The sequence below is a fragment of the Chelonia mydas genome, chromosome 22 (genome assembly GCF_015237465.2).
Source record: "Chelonia mydas isolate rCheMyd1 chromosome 22, rCheMyd1.pri.v2, whole genome shotgun sequence".
Taxonomy (NCBI): Eukaryota; Metazoa; Chordata; order Testudines; family Cheloniidae; genus Chelonia; species Chelonia mydas.
Genome location: NC_051262.2, coordinates 10,944,141 through 10,962,035, shown reverse-complemented (window position 1 = coordinate 10,962,035; position 17,895 = coordinate 10,944,141). Strand labels below are relative to the sequence as shown.

At 44.4% G+C, this 17,895-nt stretch overlaps 1 protein-coding gene across 5 annotated transcripts in view; it reads left to right on the top strand.

Moving 5' to 3' along the window:
- Positions 1–17,895, top strand: part of UBASH3B (ubiquitin associated and SH3 domain containing B) — a 106,587-nt gene that overhangs the window by 53,720 nt on the left and 34,972 nt on the right. For 2 of the 5 annotated variants that reach the window (XM_043533896.1, XM_043533897.1), the window contains exons 2-5: positions 8,879–8,932; positions 9,716–9,902; positions 12,669–12,894; positions 17,024–17,193. In XM_043533896.1, coding sequence (XP_043389831.1) covers positions 8,879–8,932; positions 9,716–9,902; positions 12,669–12,894; positions 17,024–17,193 — 637 coding nt within the window. Of the gene's footprint in view, positions 1–8,878; positions 8,937–9,715; positions 9,903–12,668; positions 12,895–17,023; positions 17,194–17,895 lie in introns of those variants that run through there. The other 3 variants (XM_007066959.4, XM_043533898.1, XM_043533899.1) reach the window with 2 other exon arrangements.

Here is a 17,895-nt window from a genome sequence, read left to right as displayed (position 1 = left end):
AAACTAGAGGAGGTGGTTGATAAACTATTCAGGAATTTTAGCATTTTCCCCCATCAAATAATCAAGAAATTAGACTGCCTGAAAGAATCAGGGACAGATATTTCACTTGCAACTATTTATTGAATGCAGTAATTAGTCAGACAAATGTGTCCATTTTCCCACCTTTGCTAGTAAAAACTATTTGGTGAACAGTTCTGAAAAATGAATATTCATAAAAAAAAAACACCCTTGAAGGACAATTTGAAAATAGAAAAAAGGCCCAAATCTGGCAAATTAATTGTTTGCAAAGGATACACAATGACTCTCCTTTACTCACTGGTCATCACCAGCGTTTGAAACCAGGGACTTCTGCTCCAAAGCTAAGACCTCTGCCACTTAAAGTAAAGGAATACTGCTATTATCTGTAAGCAGTAGTAGGTGGTTATGGCTGTAGGTGGAGAAACCACTCAGGAGGACACAGCATACAGTTTACAAGCACTGCTGAGCTTAATCTTGAAAAGGTCTGTATCCTGTTATAAGTCCCCTGAGCCAGCAGCACTGTATATTCTATTCTTTGACCATAAACCACAGCAAGCTGGAAAGTTAAACTTTAAATATAGATATATATTTAAAAGCAAAAATAAATATATTTTATAATCACAACAAAAACACTCCACTTTATAACGCTCTTCTTTTAAACAGTCCCATTTGGCATAAATTATGACTCCATAATTCTTACCTTGCCATGTCGGGCAGCTTCAAACCAAATCTAATGTTGGAAAGAGCCAGATTTTTCCATCATGTTTAATGCAGTTTCCAACAAATCCTTATTTACGCAGCTAAATATTTTATGGACCAGAGATTTAGGGGCTACTTAAAATGATGAATTCTTCCCCCTGAGGAGCTTTGTTCACAGATAAGAAGTTTGTACAGGCATGAGGCACCATCATAAAATAGGAGATTTAGTTTTTCCCCCGTACTGTCTCTAATGCTTATGCTCATTCACAAATCCCACAGTGCTTGCGTGGGCTGATGGCTTCATTGTAGCTGGCTCAGAAGTAGAGAATATTGGTAGCATATTTGTGATTGTGTCCACAGGCACATACGATGGACCAAGCTCTTTTTGACAAACATGCAGCACGCAGTATCACCAAGGGCAAAATTTGACCCTCTGCTCATATTACAATTTTAGAAGAAGAGTGGATAGATATGGGGAAATTCACGTAGCTCTATATAGCATCCAGTGGGGACAGTTTAATTATATCCTAAACATCAATTTTGGATAAGCAATAAACTCTCTGGAACTGTAGGTTCAAATCCCACTGGGGTTTACTCAGCCCTTCCTCTTTCTGAGCTCTGTGTATTTTAATGGGTGGGGGGCGGTGTTTAGGAGGAGACGTTAAGACAGGAAGTCTCCACTGCTCTGCAGTACCTGAAGGGCTAGAGTGAAGTGGAGGAGACAGGGGTGTTTATTTAAATAAGTGAACTGAGAAATGATAATGAAGTCAATAGGTTTGAGCATGTGTTTAAGTCCTTTGCTGGAGCAGGGCCGGCACCTTGCAGGACTGACCCCTAAATAGACAAGACAGACAAAAGGTGGGAGATAGGGATGATTATTATCCCCATAAAGAAAAGGAGTACTTGTGGCACCTTAGAGACTAACCAATTTATTTGAGCATAAGCTTTCGTGAGCTACATTGCATCCGATGAAGTGAGCTGTAGCTCACGAAAGCTTATGCTCAAATAAATTGGTTAGTCTCTAAGGTGCCACAAGTACTCCTTTTCTTTTTGCGAATACAGACTAACACGGCTGTTACTCTGAAACCTGTTATTATCCCCATTTCACAGATGGGGAACTGAGACACAGAGATTAAGTGGCTGTGCCAACCTCACAAAAGGGCATCTGTGACAGAGCAAGAAATTGAGCACAGATCTGCACCCCCGTTTTGTGCCTTAACCACAACACCCTCCTTCCTCTGGATTTGAACATCCCGTCCCCACCCCCAGTTCTGGATATTGTCCTTTTCTGGCTCAGGAAATACAGTCGCTTTTATTGTTCTATAAAATGCACAGCAGGCAGAATTTGTTCTCCACAGAGAAAGACACATTGCTGTTCCAAAAATAGCAGTTTCTCCTTTTTCCTTTTCCATTGTGACATTTCATTCAGAAGATGAAAAGGCCATTTCCACCAGTACATGTTAGCTCCTAATTCGTTACCCCACAAGCTGCCACACCATTGATAGCAAATGCGTGCTCTCTTTTAAATGGGGCTCCAGTAAGAAAGCAGAGCAATTAGCGAGAGGAGAAAAGATTTCTATGTGCTGTTACTGAGACTGAAGTTTCTCTTTATGGTTAATGCATCATTCCCTTAAAGTCATTTCCCTTGAAGTAAATGGGTTTTGGCCATTATGCTTTATGTTTATTGACATGTATCTCCAAGCTGAATTGACATTCCCCCGTTACTGTTTTTTCTCCACCATGAAAATTACAGGAAGCCAAAATCCTTTTACAGTAATGAGTTAAGTTGTGTAGTACACAGGGCTATATGCTTTTCCATTAAACAGCCGTGGGCTGAAATGGGTATTGTGTGCTGTTTACTTATTAACTGGTAAGGTGTTATTCAGCTGTCCCTGTGCAGCAATATACCATTTATGCTGTGGCCTTGCAAGGTCTTACAACTCAGGGTGGAGAGTTTGGCTGCGAGACTTCCTAGGAACATTTAGGTGCTGTTTTACTCATGATTTAGAAACCCCCATTTAAACAGAAGCTTACTGGTGATTTAGAAGTGGGTGCTCTTCCTTCTGACTTGATACCAAATCGCTGCCTTAGCAAGGTTTTAATGGGCACGCAGATGCCTGGAGAGTCCAAAGATTTGTGATGGTTGAAGATCTTACGGCACTTTCAGGAGAGATGATCGAGGTTAACAAATTCCAGCTTGCCCACTCTCAGTCCCCTCTGTAATTTCATTTGGATGCAGTATCCTCACCACCTCCTGCTCCGAACCGTTGTACTGTGTCCTTATTAAACACGTGCCTCGATCTCACCTCAGAGGTGGCTGCATGTGGTGGTGGATGAAGTGACTCCTTGTGTTAAGTCTGTTAAAAGCCACAAGGCTCAAAGGATTAGTAATGCTCTGTGAAGCCATTTCGCCTGTAGGTCTCCATGCTGAGTCCAGCTCCAGTGAGTCACGACCTGAAATTATCATCTGATGGCTGCTTGGTGACCTGTCAGAACTGAGGTGGGCTCAGTCTAGGTCCTATCCTGAAGTAGCCATTTCACAAAACCACCCAACTGAAACCGGCCTCCATATCAGACAACAAATTTCAACCCCATGTGCCTATAGTTAAGCACCTAATGAGGTAGCTTGATTATGGATTTTCAATAATTTTCAGAGGGGATGAATACGGTCCACCGGCTCCCACAGCAGGTGGTCTGCAGATGTAAAAATCAGGTCATTTATTTAGGTGACTGCATATAAATGCACTTACCTAACTGTCAGCACCCAGCTTTGAAGGTGTCGGCCTGAGTGCTAACAGGGCTGTGGAGACTAAGCACCTTGAGGAATATCCCTTCCGGGCCTGAGTTGATGGCTAACGAACAGGGCATTTGCAGGGAATTCTTTACTGTCCCTGTTTTGTGGTGACAGGGAAGGCATCAGTCTGAAGCACAGTTACCTTTCCCTTGCACTAAATAGCATGGAAAGAAACCGTTTCTCTGCCTCAAATGCCATGACAAAAATTTACCTTACACAGTGTTTCCTTCCTTGCGCTGAAAATTAAACTGGGCTGTGGGGGTGGAAGTGGGGGCAGGGGGATGCTCCCTGACAGAACCGGAAGGGTGGGAGGGGGAAAGAAAAGGCATTTACCTTCTGAAGTTGCTCGTGAACACGAGTGCGTTTAGCCCAGACTAACATTTTTCTAACGTCCTTCTGGATCCCTTGAGTACAAAAGGCAGCGGAGAGAGAGCTGCTGTCTATTCTAACAGAGCTTTATTGTACCACTCGTTCCAAGAAAACATTCATAGGTTCACGAAGAGAATGGAAGAGGGGTGGGTGGCAGCACGCTATGTCCCGCTAAACAATGCATGATGCCTCGAATGATCTGCTCTGGGGTCTGGAGAGAGTAAATCAGGGGCGTGAGCCAGCCTGTCAGCCTGTACTATGCAATGGAGAAATGGCTCTTTTCAAAGCAAGTGGGGCTTTGCAGGAAGTAAATTTTTAATGTAAATGGAGATTTGCTGCTGTGGATACAACAGAACTTAAATGCATTAGATGCACCAGGCCTATGGTGTGGAGAGTTACGTTTCTACAGCATTTTAAAGGGTGTAAACCAGTGGTTCTTAACCTTTTCAGACAACTGTACCCCTTTCAGGAGTCCGATTTGTCTAGCGTACCTCAAGTTTCACCTCGCTTAAAAACTACTTGCTTACAAAATCAAACATAAAAATACAGAAGTGTCACAGCACGCTGTTACTGAACAATGGCTGACTTTCTCATTTATACCATAGAATTATCAAATAAATCAATTGGAATATAAATATTGTACTTACATTTCAGTGTATAGTATACAGAGCAGCATAAACAAGTCATTGCCTATTTGAAATTTGAGTTTGTACTGACTTCGTTAGAGCTTTTGATGTAGCCTGTTGTAAAACTAGGCCAATATCTAGATGAGTTGATGTACCCCTGAAGACCTCTGTGTCCCCCAAGGGGTACTTGTACACCTGGTTGAGAACCACTAATGTAAGCAAGCAAGGAGAGGGGGAGAGGAGTTGTTTGGTTGGTCTGAGGAAGTTTGACTGGAAGCGAGTGGAAGAAACAGAGCTAAGGAAACTCTAGGGCCAGAAATGTAGCTGGTATAAAAGGCAAAGCTCCGCTGAAGTTAATGGGACTATAGCAGTTTACACCAGCTGAGGATTGGCACCCCCAGGCTCTGCATCCCCAGGGCTTAGAGAACTGTGGAATAGTCTTCCAAAGCTTCACTGTGTGAGTCATTTAGAGCTATGCTAGACAAAGTGCATCTAGGTAGAACACACCAGGGACACTATGATGCTATGCAACGTTATGTCCTAGTAGGAGGCATGAGCTGGGAATGTCCCAGTGTTCCACTGATTGCAATGGAATGCTGGCAGATAAGGGCAGCACAAACATTGAGTAGGAAGGGTTTTCATAATCACACATTTGCAACACTGCCCTTTCTGCACCAGTATTTTTTGCCTTCCTCTTAATTTCTCAAAATGAAAGCACGTATTGGTGGGGAGAAACAACTGAATAGAGGGAATGTAGCCAACTCAGTGGTTTGAGACTCTCTCATTCATGCATGTCCATGCTATTCCTGCATGGATATCAGAGAGCTTTCAAAAACATTAACTAAGGCTAGATAGGGAAATGGAGGCATAGCAAATCTTCACAGGGAGCCGTTGGCAGAACTAAGAGTATAATGCTGGAGAGCACGGACTCCATTCCCCGGTTCTAAACACTAGACTAATTCCCTCCCAGAGCCGTGAACCCAGAAGTGCTGACTCCAGGCCCTTTGCACTCATTTGAAACCAGTATGTTCTCCAACCCCAACTGTACGTTCCCTCAGAAGGTAATAATGCAGGATATTCTTATTGATTCTGTCAGCTCAGCCTACATGAACTGTCAGCGGTCAGCTTAAAGATGTCAGGAAGTCTTCACTTTACAATAAGCCATACCATAATATTTAACAAGTTTGAGGGTATCAGCTAGCAGCTGAATAGAGCTTTTCCTGTCATGAGGCAAATTTTTACTGCATAGAGTTCTGAGGCAGATTATACTCTCCGTAGAAGAATATGAAGGCAGCTGCTTAGATCAGTTTAACAGCTGGCAAATAAAACCAGCCACTTCCTAAGCTGGTCCCAGCCCCATATTCCTGCACCTGTTGAAGAGGTGAGGACAGCAAGCAGAATGGCTACCTTTACAGAAGCTGTCCATGTAGCTGAATGCTTCTGCTGCTTGATCCTGGGAAAGATGCCACTGTATGTATATGATTTATTATTCAAGGCTTCAAAGCCCTGAATTTCAATGTTGTAGACGCTCTGGTGCAACCACTGGGGTTCACCTCTCAGTGGGATCCGCTCAGTCCCCTTTCTCCTGACGGGACAGTGACACAGGGTCCCATGATATGACATTTTGGAGGCGTCCTTCGAAACTGAGGCAGTCTCTGCTGCACATGGCGCTTTTTGTAAGAGCTGTGTTTTGTCCCAGTGCCCTGCATCAAACCTTCTCCTTCCCCATGACGTTGTAAAGCAGGCAGTGTGCTGGGCAACACATACCTGACTGGATCAGACTAATGGCCTATCTAGGTCTAGTATCCTGTCTCCAGCAGTGGGTGGCACCAGTTGCTTCAGAGAAAGGCACCCCTGCAGTAGGAGTTATGAGATAACCTGCTCCCCAGGGAAGTTTCCTCCTGACCCCCAATTATGAGAGGTCAGCTTATGCCCTGAAACATGAGGTTTCTATCCTTTCCAAAGTTCTTCTTCATGTTTTAATATACACAATTATATCCGTATAAACATCTACTCCTGTTCTGAATCCTAATGAGTTCTTGACCTCATCGACGTACTGTAGCAATGAGTTCCGTAGACTAAATGCCCACTCAGATATAGCTGCTTTTCAGTGCAATATATCGATATTTGGGGAAACATTTTTTGGATAAACAGGTGCTATCCAAAATTAAATTGCAGTGTATTCACTTCCTCCTGTATTTTCCTGACTGCTCAACAACAGAACACTTTGGTGCATTTTTATTTAATCTTTGTTAGAACAACAGGGAATATTTATGCACTTAAAAGGGAAAAATCAGGATGGGAACGTGATCAGTTTAGCAGGAGCGGCACACATTTAAGGAGAGTAATCACTTTAGATAAGCTATTACCAGCAGGAGAGTGGGGTGGGGGGAGAGAAAACCTGGATTTGTGCTGGAAATGGCCCACCTTGATTATCATACACATTGTAAGGAGAGTGATCACTTTAGATAAGCTATTACCAGCAGGAGAGTGGGGTGGGGGGAGAGAAAACCTTCTGAAGTGATAAACACCCATTTTTTCATGGTCTGTGTGTATAAAAACATCCTCGCTGCATTTTCCACTTTTATGCATCCGATGAAGTGAGCTGTAGCTCACGAAAGCTTATGCTCAAATAAATTGGTTAGTCTCTAAGGTGCCACAAGTCCTCCTGTTCCTTTTGCAAATACAGACTAACACGACTGCTACTCTGAAACACATTTAGTAGTTTTTCCGTAGGTTATTCCAGGCTGAAAATATTTGCTTTGTGCCCCCTGGTGGTGGTTGCTTTTCTCTGCTCTTCTTAAAGCTGAATGAGATGCCCCGTATTTTCATATCTATCCCCTTTGATTTTCATGCTGATCAAAAGGCCAATAAGTAGGTCATTTTAAAATCCTGTTAGCAACGGATCTGAAACAAAGGGGTTTATCTATCATGAAGCACACCAGGTGAAAGAGAAAGAAAACAGACACTGCACGCTGTCTTGTGTAAATTGATCAGGCAACATTTAATTTTATTGAGTCTGAAATAAGGTGCATTTGGAATAGATCCAGATTCCATGTATGTTCACATTTAGATAAGTCCTGCTTACAAATGGTGCTGATATGACATGTGAAGTGCCATAGGGGCAGCTAAGAGGTTGAGCAGGGAGCAGGAAGACATTTTTGTAAGCAGTGGGAAACCATATTCTCTGTGTTTGTAAATAAAACACTGCAGCCCTTTGACAATGAAAACCCGAAGAGAGAATATACCTCCTAAGCCGGCTATTCTTGCAATGAGGCAATATGAGAATGCTATGTTGCCAACCCCTCACCTTCCAAAATCATGAGTCAGATCCGAGAAAGTCACAAGATTGGGGAAAAACAATTATAAGTTTTTTTCTAAAAAAAGAAGTTTGGAGTACTTTTTGTCTGACTCCTAGTTTTTAAGCCTTTGGAGTGTGCTCAGGTTACTTTTTCAAACTTTTCTGTGCAACCATGAGCACTAGAAACATAAAAAGAAAAGGAGCACTTGTGGCACCTTAGAGACTAACCAATTTATTTAACACGGCTGCTACTCTGAAACTAGAAACATACTTTTCTTAAAACGAAAGCTGAGATTCTCACATGTCTCCAGAAGCCGGGGCATCACGTATGACATTAAATATCATGAGGCTGACAATAAAATTGGAAGATCTGGCATTCAACGCTGTGACTGGGTTTAGGTGGTCTCAGCACGGCACGTCTCTGCCCCTGCTCTAACCTTGCTGCCTTGCAGAGAAAGCAACTCCACCGCCCTCTGCCCCATTGACTGTTCTTGGTGCCACAGTTGACATTAACTTCGCCGCTCAGGTTAGCTAAGGCCAGAGTCTGACTCAAGCCCTCATTTAAGCCGAACAATGGTGCCACTGCTCAGAGGAGCTGAGTTCTCTCTTCTCCCATAGGAATCCAGCTCACCTGAGGACAGGAAGTAGTGGGTAGGAAGGAGCAAAACTTCAGCCTGGCAGTGGTGGCTGGACCTGCAACAGCTGAGCAGACTGTCCCTGTTTGGATGGCCCTTGCCACTACCACCTTGAACAGGGGCATGGTGCAGTGGGTGGGGCATCAGTTCAGGGGGCGTGTCTATGGGCCTGGATTGCCTTAATCTACCTGCACTTGACTCCACAAATAGTTTCATTGAGTTAAATTGGAGCATTCATTGAGAAATGCATTATTCACCGGGAGTTGGGACATCAGACTCTGGCCCTTAGTTATTGCCTCTGTCTGCAAATCCAGAACCACAGTTACCAGGGTTTCTGGTGGCTGCAGAGTCCAATTCAAGCAGCAGATGTTACTATCCACTTTCTGTCTACCCATTAACACTAACAGTGGAATATTCTTTTCCTCCCCCTCCTCAGACAAAAAGCACTGACATCCACTGGCGGAAGAAGTGTCCAAGCAGCATGTGACTGGTTGGTATGAAGTAATAAATAATTTTTAAAAGTGGATAAGATTTATTTACCATACTTTACAGACTGTAATGTGAAATGTTATTTATGGAAGCTCCACGTCATTGTTTGTTGATACCAGGGCAGTACCTAAGGGACACAAGCAAGATCAATGCCTCATTGTGCTAGGCACCGTAAGACATATGGTCAGAGACAGTCCCTGCCCCGAAATGCTGACCATCTCAATAGGCAAGGTCGAGAAAGGTGAGAGAAAGGACGTTTTATCGCCCCCACTTCACAGTTGTGCGAGTTTGAGATCTAAATTCTCAAAGGGATCAAGAGTTTTTGGGTGCCTCGGTTTTGAGTGTCCGCACTGAGAACAAATTAAAGGGCATGTTTTACAGAGAGTACTGAAACTTCTGCCTTCTGGAAATCCAGCCCCTTTAACATGTTTCAAATTGGGTACCCAAAATTATGAAGCACTTTTGACACAAGGTCACCCAGAGAGCCTATGGCAGAACCAAAGACTGAACGAGTCCCAGTCCAGAGACTTAACTGAAAGAGCAGACTTCCCTCCTACTTAGTAATAATAACTGGGCCACACTGGACATATAGACAGCAGGAGTGTACATTTCCATGCCTGGTCCCTTGGAGATCAGTGGCCCCAAGGCTAATAACATGTGGGGAGTGGGGAAGAACTCTAATTTTGGTTCTTTCTGCTACAAAAATATGGGTCTTTTTAATTTAATCTTTTACTCAATATTTCTGCTGTTCTTGAATAGCCACCTCTTCCCTCCTCTCTCTCAGGTTGTTCTCTCATGTGGGGGACCCATTCCTTGATGACCCCCTGCCTCGGGAATATGTCCTCTACCTGCGCCCCACCGGCCCCTTGGCTCAGAAGCTCTCTGATTTCTGGCAGCAGTCGAAGCAGATCTGTGGGAAGAACAAAGCTCACAACATCTTCCCACACATCACTCTTTGCCAGTTCTTTATGGTGAGCCAGCGCTTCTCATTCAATTGTCCTGTGCGTCTTTTTTGGCAGGAACCATTACCAGGTTCAAGCAGGTTGAGTTACATATTTCTCCAGTCATTGTAAAATGCTTTGTGCTCGAGGGAATTCAGGGAATATTATTACTGGGTTTGCTTGATGCACACCAGGCTGGGAAGCAAAATGGTTGTTAAACAAGTCCATTCAAGCCACCACTGTCTTAACAGAATAATATCACTGGAGACTAGATCCTTGAAATCTGCTGAAAAATATGTTTGCTCATTTTCATTAGAGTTCTAGGAGATGGTGTCCTGCTGGAAGTCCTGCTGATGCATTGCACTTCTATACGGTGTTATATCCAGGGATCTTTTTAAGCACTAATTGAGCCTCATAGTTCCCCCCGCTGAAGCAGAGAAGTGTCACTCTGCACACTTTACAGATGGGGAAACAAGCACAGAGGGGTGACATGACTTGCCCTTGGTCACAGAGTAAATGAATGGCAGAGCTCAAAAGAGAATTCATGAGTCCCTTGTACTAAATTGGTATCAGTCACAGACCGGCGTCAATATGGTCTTAACGATTTCACATGCATCGCTAAAGTTCTCATCACCATATCATCTGTATATCTCACTAAATAGAATATATACAGATGCTCCTCCAGGAGGCCAGTGTTTGATACTTAGGGCAGCCATATCACAATCTTATTCGTTGCTTGGCTGGCCTTTCCCCAAAGAAAATCAAATCCATAACCACTTTTAATCTCACCAGCTCTCCTTCGGTATCAAACTGGAATAACCCCCAATTTTAATGTACTAATAGCTCAAAACTCAAATCCTCCTGGCTAACCATGGACATATTAACCATAAAAGAGATTACTGAACAGACATCTTTAGCCTGCTTCACATATCTTCATGATAAACAGCAGCTACCCAATAGAGCAAGGTCCTTTCTACAATAAGCGTGGACTCAAAATTATAAAGGAGGTGGGGAATTGTTGGCAGACAACAAACAATCCACTTAAAGTGCACCTTAAAAAGTATGTTAGCCAAAAACATTTTGTGGGTAACACATACAAATGGTGAACTCCTTGATTTATCCTACTGACTGTACCATGCAAGAAAAATGGGAGAAGATGCTAAACATTTCCTTTTGCTCTGACAGGTGGGACAATATCTGGCATTGTATGTGCAGAACATCCAGTTCTGTTTTTGCATTTCGTTCAGAACAAAATTCTAAAGAGATGATATCGGACTCCTGGGCAAATGCTTAAAGCTGGACTCGCCCCGCATAGCAAATATTGGAGTTGTGGCAGCTCCAATGCAAACCTGTCTCGGATAGTCTTTGAATGGCAAAATATGTCCATGTTTTGGAAGAAAGTGTTTGGTGCTCTAAGGCGACCGGGGTAGAGGTTTCCCCCACATCAAGCCTCTGTTTTGGGCATTCTAGGAAATCCACCTTGTTTGAGTAATGCCAGGAAATGGATTGCTGCGGCACTCAGTGGCTAAAAGAGTCATTTGACGGAAAGGGAAATCTGCTATCCCCTGCCCCACACACACATTCTTTGATTGGCTGACTGAGCTAAGCTAAAATAACTAACACTAACCTATAGAGGCACAAACTCCACCTATGAATGGAGCTCTTGAGAGCTTTACCAAGAGTCTCCCGCTAGATTGGGCTTCTGATGCTTCTTTTCTGGGGAAAAGTGTGGGGGGTGTTAGGGAATTATTTATCTTATACTCAGGAGTATTTATCTATGAATATTTCATACTGTGTTAATATTAAAGCTGTACTCCTGCTTTGTCATTGTATTCGACTATATAAGAATGGCTATGGTAAAACTTCTGAAAAATAAAGTCGAAAAGCAAGACACCTGACCCATCTCTTCTGGGAATCACAAGAAAGAGAAAGTTCTTCCTCCGAGAGGGTCACTGATGTAACTAACTTTGGAAGGCTACTATGGTGATGGGCATGTTGGAAACATGATAATCACTGGTGCAGGCCTGGTTTGCCATGAGTAATTAGATATGGATACGTCTTTATTTCTTGGGAGACAAGATTAGGGAGGTAAATGGATCAGCAATCTGTAAACAGAATGTCTGTATTAGCTAAAATAAAGGGGAACACCCAGGGAACCATTTACAATGGACGAGATAGCAATGGATAAGATAAGCCTGGAACCTAAGGTGAGGTAAAGAGTAAGTTGTGTATGGACAGTGCATGCTGTCCTGGGATTGGTTCCTATAAAGTGACCAAGCCAATCCCAAAACATGTAATGTAATGTATAGTAAATGCAATGTAATGGTAAACATATGTAAAGGAAGAGGTTTGCTGTGTAATTTTGGGGGTGTGGTCCGCCTACACCCACCCCTATGCTTGAATCTAATCAATTCAACATAACTTTGCTCTATACCAAATAAAGGAGCCTGAGTGATGAGCGGAGATGAGCTCAGTTCTTGGGGAACCAAGTGGAAGAGGTCTCAGGGGAACCCCAACCACTAGGCCATACAACAAATGCAACAGGAGAGTGAATACCTCTGAACCTGGTTAGCTGAAACATTTGAATGCAAATCCATGAAAGAGTTTTTTGTATTCACTCAGCTCTTGGTTGTTTCATTTTGTTTGATGTATATGCTAGTTCTTTACATTCTTCTACTTCTATGAAAGTCCAAGGTGTAAAACCATTCAGGTCCATCACCCTGAACCCTTCCTTTCTTCTCTGAGTACCCTACAAGGGTATATACGGTCCCAGTGAATGAATTCCTGCCCCCTAAGGAACATGCATCCTGCTTCCATTGGCAGTGCGAAGACAGCAAGATTGATGCGCTCAATGAAGCCCTGCAGGCCACAGTGATGCGATGGAAGTGCAAATTCCCTGCTCCCCTGCCTTTAGAACTCTACACGTCTTCGAACTTCATTGGGCTTTTCGTCAAGGAGGACAGCGCTGAGGTCCTCAAGAAGTTTGCGGCGGACTTTGCTACAGAAGCTGCTTCTAAAGTGGGTGAGTACACGGGAAAGAAATGTCAAAGGCAGGCTATAGGGGCTCCAAGCATTTTAGCTTGACTAGTGCCAAATACTCCTGGTATGTCATGGTAAAGTACACCCACTGTGCTGTCAAAATCTTGCCAGTAGGTCCTGACAGAACCTCTGGAGGGGCTGTTTAGGAATCAGAGTCCAATCCTTAAGCGACAGATGCCCACACCACAACTGGCCTCCTTGTTAGCAGCCTAGACTGAAGACTGGGTGGGGAAGAGAGACTGAACTGTTTTCCCCCAGATGTGGTCTTTCCAAATCAGGGTTGAGGCACTTTTAGTGGGGCAGTGTCATTCCCTGCACAGTATCCCTTCTGTGGTAAATAGTAAGGGCCAGAGTCTCAGCTGGTGTAAATTGGCAAAACTCCACCCAAGTCACCAGTTGAGGATCTGACACTGAATAAATTCACTTGGTTCCCAAGGTTGGTCCTCACACTAAATTTACCCTCCCCAAAACATGCTCTTCTTACAATTGTATTCCCCTTCTGTCAATATTTCATTTATGCTTAAAAAAAAAAAAAGAGCTTTATCATAAAGGAAGCCCTTTTAAGTGACCATTAAAACAAATAGCTAATTTTGTCCAGTGAATAACTGTAATCCAAGATGCCAGGGACGAGGATATACACTTTATTTAGCCTATCACTTATCCCGTAATGTCTGTTTCAAAGGGCATCATTTTCATGGCAACACACTAACCGTCGTCCTGGGCAGGCCTGACCATTTTACAGTGACGAGCCAATGACAAAACACTAGGCTAACAGGAGGCACGCTGAGGAAGAAGCTTTTTAATGCTGTCCGTAGAAAAGCAGTGACATCTAATAGCTAGTGCATGAGCTGGGAGTCCGGACGCCTGAATTTTATTCTCGACTCTGAGGGGAAAGATGTAAGAAATACCATCCCCAATACGGCAAGGTAATTAGCCCATTGACAGCAGTAAGATTACTCGTGCTTAAAGTTAGTCAGGCGCCCAAGTGCCTTGCTGAATCAAGAGCCTAGTCAGTGTCAGTGTTATCTACCCTCCTTGCACCCTCCATGCAATTGTATTGCCCAGTTTGGTGCATGGTCTGGGAAGGTGGGAATTTCACCTTCTTTGAAGTATTCAGCCTTGGCCACTGTCTGAGATAGGACCCAGATGGCCCACTGTTCTGCTCTGCTTTAGTGATTCCTCTGTTCATAGGTGCCCCAGAGAGCATTTTCAGATGCAAAAGTTTTGCTGCCATTCAGAAGTAGGGCTTTCAAGCTCAGGGAAGTGATGTTGGATTTTTAAGCGAGGCTCCAGGGCTAGGAAGATGAGAGAGGAATACCCCACCACGTGTTCTGGGGTTTCAGTACCTCTTCACAGAACCTATTGTTTTCAGTTCAAAGAGCACAACCCATTTGCTCTGAAGTGTTATCTCCTGGAAGGGAAGTTGACATTTGACAGTTCTTTAACCTTTCAAACAGACATTTTGTCTCTGAGGCTAGAATTTCCTGCTCAGATCACTACCTCAAGCTGTGCTGGCACAAGCTTTTTCCCCACCACAGACAGAAAGTGCATTTAGTTTCCTTACAGAATTTCTGCTTCCTGGAAGCAAACCCGGCTCTCTGTGAAGATGCGTAAAATACCTCAACAACCAAAGGGAAACCCCTTTCAGCCTTTGTACGTCCAGAGGAAATTCACCACACCGTCTTGGGGACCAGATTCTCGGGCCTGCTTGGCATCACTTAGCTAATGCACAGCGAGAGGAAACCTGCCCTAATTCTCTGCTGGAGCGTCCCATGGCATATGGGAGTGGCCAGCAGGCACAGAACCAGCAAAACTGACTCCAGTGCCTCCTTGCCCTGGTGAGGGAGCACGACGGGGGATGGAGTGGGAGTGGCCACAGCTCAGTGTGCTCTGGCGATCCCCCGGCAGCTATATAGCCCCTGAGGGAACAGCCACAAGGCTGAAGCAGCGCATCAGAGAGCTGTAACCAGCTCCGTGCCATCCCACCCCTGCAGCACCCAGCATAAACTGGACACAGCAAAAGATGGTCCTAGATTTTCACAGGCTTACACCACATGGGTTAAAATGCATCAAATCAGCGGTTCCGTACATACGGGGTGGGGGAGGGATTAGAACTTCTGACTCTCAGGAGTATGTTGCTGCTGGTCCAGCACAGCTAGTACAGCCGCAAGCCCCCATCCAGAACTCAGAACAGCAACCATTTAGGTGCTATAGTTAAAACAATAACAACTAAGTAGATACACTTGGCCTTGTAGAATTGCAGGTTGTTCTGAGTCCCCAGGAGTTTCACCTGACAGTGACCTAGAGACACTCACTTTCAGAAGAGGGAGGAAATGGCTGGAAGCTTTAAACACCTGCTTTTTCTTTTCTTTTTTTTTTTTGGAGCGTCCTAACACAGCATGAGCAGCTGCCCTCACCGCTTCTGGTCCTACCAGAAAAAGGAACAAGCACTGACAATCTCCAGGCAGCCTGTTCCCATGAGATTTGTTCCTCTTAGTCCAAATGTTCCTCTGAGCTGATTCTTACGGGTGCATTGCTCGCACACAGTGCTGTCGCGTACCCACATTCGATGCCCTGGGCCCTTGTCAGAGATCACCCCTGTAATGTGTCCTTTTTCGCTGAATGAAAGAGATTCAAATGGGCTGGGCAAGCACCTGACATTTTGGGTTGGGAACCAAGCCTCCAAATGTCTGCCAGTTTGTCTGTCCCTAATTTTTAGATGTGGTTGAATGAGGGAAAATAAGTTATTTTTACAATTTATTCCAGTTTGAACAGTCTCTTTATTATGATTTATATAAAACATACGAATGGCCTTACTTGGTCAGACCAAAGGTCCATCTAGCCCAGTATCCTGTCTGCCAAAGTGGCCCATGCCAGGTGCCCCAGAGGGAATGAACTACTTGGTAATCATCAAGTGATCCATCCCCTGTCGCCCATTCCCAGCTTCTGGCATTTCCTCATTTCTTCACCTGTGTGTTCACCTTTTTTAATCCCTTCATTATGTAGGTTCTCTCAGTAACTTTACCTCTTATCCTGGGAGTACCCTCGCCTCACCTCAATCTGTGTGTGTGTGTCTCATTTTAAAATACTTCAGCACTGTGGGTGAAGTCCTGACCTCACCAAAGCCTGGCAAAATTCCTATGACTTCAGTGGAGCCAGGACGTCAAGCTGCGTTAACCTGAATATTTCAACTTCAACATGAACTCTAAGAGTCCCCGGTTTGTGTTCTCCACCTGTGGGAGGAAAAACGGGGCAGAGCGGGTGGGGGTGGAAATGTAACAGATGCATAGGATGACAGACAGAACAGATAGAAAACACAGAGTGGAGAGACCAGGAGAGAAAAGATCTTGTGTGGGGGAATTAAAAAGAAAAACAAACCACTGTCTGTTTTTCAAAAGTATTGAGCACCCATGTCAGAGGCAAATAGGAGTTTGAGAGTGCTCACCACCTCTGAGCATCAGACCTGCACCATATGCAGGAACCCACTCTGAGCAGCCTATTTTTGGAGAGAACGTCAACCCCTTAGATAGGGGGAAAGGCTGCCCATTCACTCGAAAACAACCTGGGACCTCCAGAGCTAACAGCATGAGCCTCTGTAGCTTGAGCCTAAGGACTGCTAAACCCTGGAGCTGCAGGCAGTCGCAGATTCCTCTCCTCTGTACATCAGGCACACAGGCTGGGGAAGCATAGGCTGACCAGATAGCAAGTGTGAAAAATCGGGACAGGGGTTGGGGGGGTAACAGGAGCCTAAATAAGAAAAAGCCCCAAATATCGGGACTGTCCCTATAAAATTGGGACATCCGGTCACCCCAGGGAAGCATAATGCAGACTCAATAGGCAGTGGGTTATACAAGATTTCATGAGACATCCCTGGTACCAAACGCTCCTTTAATCAAATTCCTAAGGGTCAGACTCAGATCAATGGTGCATTACCAGTGCGCAGCTTTATAGTTTTGATTTCAGAGACCAGACTGCCATTTGTCTTCCTTCGCTAACTGAAAAGTTTTGCTCAATTCTCCTGCACTAATGGGATGAATGCTTTGAAAATGGAGCAAGAGTCTGCTGTTCAATGTGACAGTCGCTTGCTTTTGATTGCATCTTTCTCATTTCAGATGTGCATGTAGAACCCCATAAGAAACAGCTGCACGTGACATTGGCCTACCACTTCCAAACCAGCCACTTGCCCACGCTGGAGAAATTAGCACAGAACATCGACGTCAAGCTAGGATGCGACTGGGTCGCCACAATCTTCTCTCGAGATATAAGATTTGCTAACCACGAGGTAATTTTTGGAGTTCATCTCAGTTTAAAAAAAAAAAAAAAAAGCAATCAAATACCATTGCAGTTGATTTGTATCTCAGTATTGCTGCAAAGCTCCAAACTGAGATTGGGTCCCGCTCTGGTCCAAAGGCACATATCATAGAATATCAGGGTTGGAAGGGACCTCCGGAGGTCATCTAGGAGGGACCTAGGAGGTCATCCTAGGCCCTGTCCCAAGGTGTTTACAGAGATTCAGCCTGTTCCCCAAGGTGTCTGTGGCAGAGCCAGAATCCAGATATACTCTAGGAATTTAAGGCCAGAAGGGAGCACCAGAACGTCCAGTCTGACCTACTGGACATCACAGGCCACCAGCACCACCCGCCACCTGCACACTAATTCCCACAGCTGAAATTAGACCAAAGTATCACAGCCCACAGAAAACTAGATTATGATGTGCCACAGGGGGAAAATAAGAGGGACCAAAGTATATACTCAGCACTCCTATTGATTGCAGTGGGAGTAGCAAATGCTCAGCAACTCTGGCACTTTTATTAGGTGTACAGCTTTAGGCATGCCCAAGCATGAAAGTTTTGGCCTTGGGATATTAAGGGACGGTGACTAGTTTCCATCTTCCTCTGAAGATGCTGGCCACTGCCAGAAACAGGATACTAGAATCAATGGAGCCACAGTCGGCTCCAGGCATGACAAGTCACATTTCCTTACG